The sequence below is a fragment of the Numenius arquata genome, unplaced genomic scaffold (genome assembly GCF_964106895.1).
Source record: "Numenius arquata unplaced genomic scaffold, bNumArq3.hap1.1 HAP1_SCAFFOLD_49, whole genome shotgun sequence".
In the NCBI taxonomy this organism is placed as follows: Eukaryota; Metazoa; Chordata; class Aves; order Charadriiformes; family Scolopacidae; genus Numenius; species Numenius arquata.
This window is the reverse complement of record NW_027415198.1, coordinates 288,023-292,848: the sequence shown is the minus strand read 5'-3', so window position 1 is coordinate 292,848 and position 4,826 is coordinate 288,023. Positions and strand designations below refer to the sequence as shown.

Below are 4,826 nucleotides of genomic sequence, written 5' to 3'. Positions count from 1 at the left end.
GAACAAAAAGAAACACGAGGGTTGAAATATAAATAGATTTAATAGGATAAGACTAAATAATTGACAATAATACTAAAGAACCAGTATCAATCCCGATACTAATCTAAGATATACAATAATTATTCTCAGCCCATTCCATCAGCAGGAAGCTGTGCACTCCCAGCAGGAACAGCAAAGGTTGGACACTGCAAGGGCTGAGGCTCTGGGGGGAAGGGAAGGGCTCAGGGGTCCAGAACCGGGGCGAGGAGTTCTCTGGACCATGACCATCAAGGGAGAGAGAAACTACACAACAAACTTTTCTAATTTATATTGAATGTGACGATCATGGTATGAAATAATCCTGTTGGCCAGCCCAGGCCAAATGCCCAGGCCTTGCTCCTCCTTGTGCCTGCACCTGGCAAGGCTCAAAAACACCGAGACCTTGAATCCCACAGACTCTGGCTGGCTATAAAGTAAATATTTTCATGAATTCAGACACTAGAGACTTCTAAAAGTGCAGTTTTCCCCAGCACTGTAAGAGAAGTTAGTCCTGTGACACCCAACCCAGGACAGATACTTAAAATTAGTGAGACCTGGGTCCAGCCCTCTCTCCCCAGAATGTCTCCCAGTGCCCTCTCCCCATAAACCCTCCGAGAACCAAGCTCAGCAGCAGCCATGGCGAGTGCAGTTCCTGGAGCCTGCTCCTGCCTTCAGCAGGAAGAAGAGCCCAGGCTTCAGGAGCTGCCCTTGGGAGAGCTGCCCTTTGATTACAGAGATGCTCCTCAGGAAGCCAGCTCTGACACCGTGATGGCACATTTACCAAAGGCCTCTGTATTGTTCAGCACAGTAGGATCATGCTTCTGGAGATGTGGAGCGAATACAGACATTCCTGTATGAACACGATGACCACAGATGAAAAAGAAATGAAGCACAAACCACCCTGAGAAAAGCTAAGAAGAGTCTGTGAGGAGAGATGGGCAGCTCTACTGCTGCTGGAGGTGAACCCATTGAATGAGTTTCTTCAAAGCTTCTTTGAGCTCCTGGTTCCTCATGCTGTAGATGAGGGGGTTCACAGCTGGAGGCACCACCGAGTACAGAAATGACACCACCAGATCCAGGGGTGAGGAGGAGATGGAGGGGGGCTTCAGGTAGGCAAAGAAGCCAGTGCTGACAAACAGGGAGACCACGGCCAGGTGAGGGAGGCACGTGGAAAAGGCTTTGTGCCGTCCCTGCTCAGAGGGGATCCTCAGCACGGCCCTGAAGATCTGCACATAGGACACCACAATGAAAACAAAACATCCAAAGAATAAACAGGCACTGACCACAAGAAGCCCAAGTTCCCTGAGATAGTTTGAGTCTGAGCAAGGCAGTTTAAGGATCTGGGGCACTTCACAGAAGAACTGGTCCACAGCATTGCCCTGGCAAAGGGGGATGGAAAATGTACTGGCCGTGTGCAGGAGAGCATTGAGAAACCCACTGCCCCAGGCAGCTGCTGCAATGTGGACACAAGCTCTGCTGCCCAGGAGGGTCCCGTAGTGCAGGGGTTGGCAGATGGCAACGTAGCGGTCGTAGGCCATTACAGTGAGAAGGGAGTACTCTGCACCAATGAAAAAGAAAATAATGAAGACCTGGGCAGCGCATCCCCAGTAGGAGATGGCCCTGGTATCCCACAGGGAATTGGCCATGGCTTTGGGGACAGTGGTGGAGATGGATCCCAGGTCAAGAACGGAGAGGTTGAGGAGGAAGAAGTACATGGGGGTGTGGAGGCGGTGGTCACAGGCGATGGCGGTGATGATGAGTGCGTTTCCCAGGAGGGCAGCCAGGTAGATGCCCAGGAAGAGCCCGAAGTGCAAGAGCTGCAGCTCCCGTGTGTCTGCGAATGCCAGGAGGAGGAACTGGGTGATGGAGCTGCTGTTGGACATTTGCTACCACTGGCTGTGGTTATCTGTTGAGAAGGAAAAGGCAGTACAAAGTTCAGCCTGACTTCTCTGAGCAAAACTGATTGCATGTCTCATTGCAACCCCCCACTCAGGCTCTCTCTTTTCAGGAAGAACTCTCTGCAGCTCCCTCACTTGAGCCCTGGCTTTTGCTGGATGAGGGTGCCATTGGGAGCAGGGACTCTGGAATGGGAAACTGAGGAGTCCTTCTGACGGTGCCGCAGGGTGATCTCAAATTAAATGTACTTGTGAGACATCAAAGAACTTTTTGTCTCTGTTCTCTGCAATTTTCCCAGCTGCAGAACTGAGCTGAGGGGATTTTGTTTTGTTTAATGTGTTCTAGATTCACCTGCCACGTTTAGGAGTGGGTTTGGATGCTTGAAATCCCTCACATTTCTAATGCATTCCAAGTGAAATCCTGTGGATCCTCAGCAGCAAAGGGACTGTCCCTTAGTGCAGAGAGAGGAGAGCTGCTCTGCCCATCGGTCCTGTTCTCAGCTGCCCTGCGTTGGCAGCTTGGACCTGGAGGAGGGTCACACTCCGATGTCCCCCTAAAAAGAAAGAGGACGCTGCAGAGAGCAGAGGAATCCAGGTTCAAAGAGCAGATTCACAGACTCCTCGCCCTTTCTCATCTCTCCCCTCCCAGACTGGGACACAGAGGGACCACTGCAGTGGCCCATCTAACGCTGCCCAGCAGCATTTCCATGGCCTCAGCACCCAGATGTCTTCTCCATGGGCATCCTGGGCAGCACAGAGATACTCTGGGAGAGCTGTGCCCTTCTGGAGGGCACCCTGCAGCCCCACAGGACACCCCAGGGAAAAAGCTGAATGTCCTGAGCTGGCCTGGAGGAGACTTGGGCACGTTTCTCCCCTAGACACGTCTGTAGAGCAGGACCCAAAGGATGGGAGTCTGAACAGGAGCTGAATCTGCCACCCCCGACCCCCACCCCCGGCACCGACTCAGGAAAGCCAATGGTGAGAACCAGGGCAGCACAGGCAGGAGGGGACGGCAGTGAAATGCCACAATGCTCCTGGCCAAGGGAGGAGGGACACACAAACAAGATGGAAATCAGGGGTTTGCCCTTTCCTGGGCTCTGGCTGCCGCAGGGGTGATGCGCAGCTAAGACCCCATGGGCCTGAGGACAGAGGCTCTGCCTGGGCTGGGAAAGGAGACCAGGGAGGAGCTGCTCAGGGGAAGGTGTCTGTGCTGCAGGGACAGCAGGGAGGTGCCCACATCCCCTTCCCCAGCGTTTCTGGCGGCAGCTCCCTCTCACTCCCTGCCCATGTCTCTGCTGCCAGGAGCCGTCTCCCTGTCCCCAGCTCAACTCCTGCCAGTGCTCACAAACCCCATCCCACCCGCTGGGCGCCCACCTCTGCCTGCAAACACCTCCCAGGGGCATCTCTGCGTGTGCAGGGGCTAAAGAGCAGATCACACAAAACCTGATGCGGCTGCAAAGGGGAAGATGCTGCTGAGTGAATGTGCTTCCTGAGAAGTCCCCTTAGAAATGGCACGAGGAAGAGCTTAACCTGTGAGAAGCTCTGACCCGTGCAGCACTCTCTTGACAGCAGAGGCACCGTGCCCTCACCTGCTCGTCCCTACCCTGCCATTGTGGTGGTCACTCCTTCCACCCACAGCTTCTCCCCACACTCCCCGGGCAGGCTACAGCTGACCCTGGCAGCAGCAGAATCCCTTCCCAGCACACAGTGCCCTGGGGTGTAGGGTCCCTGCTCTGATGGACAGCCCTGGGCAGCCCTGTTTGCACACTCGGCTTCACGCCTCTGATGCCCCAAGGCCTTCTCTGAAGCATGTCCTCCTCCTCCACACCAGAAAACCCAGCAGAACCTTCCTGACAGGTCCTATCTGTCGTGGCATGTGCCAGGTCTAGGAGACACTTCCAGGAACTCAGCTGCATTGCCCTGCAGCCAGAGACTTACCGTGTCAAAGCCTGGGAAGATTTCTCCCCCTGGTGAGCTCTCACTCACCACCCCAGACTGCCTTTACCTCTCTCTCACATCTCTTGTCTCCCCTCGGTGCCTGCAGGCAGTGCCCTCAGCCCTGCTGCGCTTGGCAGAGGAGCTGCTCCTGGGCAGAGCTGTCTCTCTGCCGCGCTGCCCCATGGCCAGGAGCTCCCTCCATCCCAGGAGCCCGGCCCAGCTCAGCAGCAGAGCAACAGCCCAAGGCATCGCTTCCTCTGGCCCCTCTGGGCTCCCTCACAGATGTCCTTGGGGCTCCAGGGCAACTGACTCGGAAACCAACTGAAGTCATTAATGATGTTTATTCCTTCCGCTGGGGAGAGACACTTCTTTCCAGCAGTGGCATTTCCCCTCTCAGAGACAGAGTTAGGTCCAAGAATGACCTCTTCTTGAGGTCACTGTGAGACAGGACACCCAGGCAGTGAAAGGGAGGAATCTCCTCTACCTCCTGTACCCATGCAAACCACAGGTGGCATTTGAGGTGCCAGAGGTGGTCCAAGACACTTGCAGATAACTGATGGAAACATTCAGAAGGACTGGGCAGCACCTGGGCTCATCTCCTCCTCCTCACCACCTCCTCCCTCGGAGGCTGGTGGAGCATGCCTTTGGCCAGCTGAAGTGACAGCAGATGTCCCCATTTAGGGCCATGAAGCTGATCCTGCTTATTGTGTCCAGGGCAGCCCATAGAGCTATTCCTCTGAGAGAACGGAGTCATTGCCATCAGGAGAGCTAAGTCTCTCTCTTCTCCACCAGCTGCATTTACCAGCTCTCCAGGGGCAGTGAGGGCAGGTTTCTCAGAGACACCCCTCCAAGGCCTCACCTAACTCAGGGCAGCTGCTCAATTTGGAGGTTGACTCCATCCTGTGGTGCTGCCTGAGGTGCCAGGGCTCTCCAGCACAGCAGCACGCAGCCAGCAGGGACAGCACAGGACTTGCA

General features: G+C 55.0%; 1 protein-coding gene across 1 annotated transcript; it reads right to left on the bottom strand.

The window, feature by feature from the left end:
• Positions 1-962: 962 nt before the first annotated feature.
• Positions 963-1,913, bottom strand: LOC141478491 (olfactory receptor 14A16-like). Its single transcript, XM_074167533.1, has one exon. It carries the CDS (start codon positions 1,899-1,901, stop codon positions 963-965), a length of 939 nt encoding a protein of 312 aa, XP_074023634.1. The 5' UTR covers positions 1,902-1,913.
• Positions 1,914-4,826: the final 2,913 nt, after the last annotated feature.

Bases quoted from the DNA above. Each gene is read 5' to 3' on its own strand.
- LOC141478491 (XM_074167533.1), bottom strand. From the start codon at position 1,901: ATGTCCAACAGCAGCTCCATCACCCAGTTCCTCCTCCTGGCATTCGCA.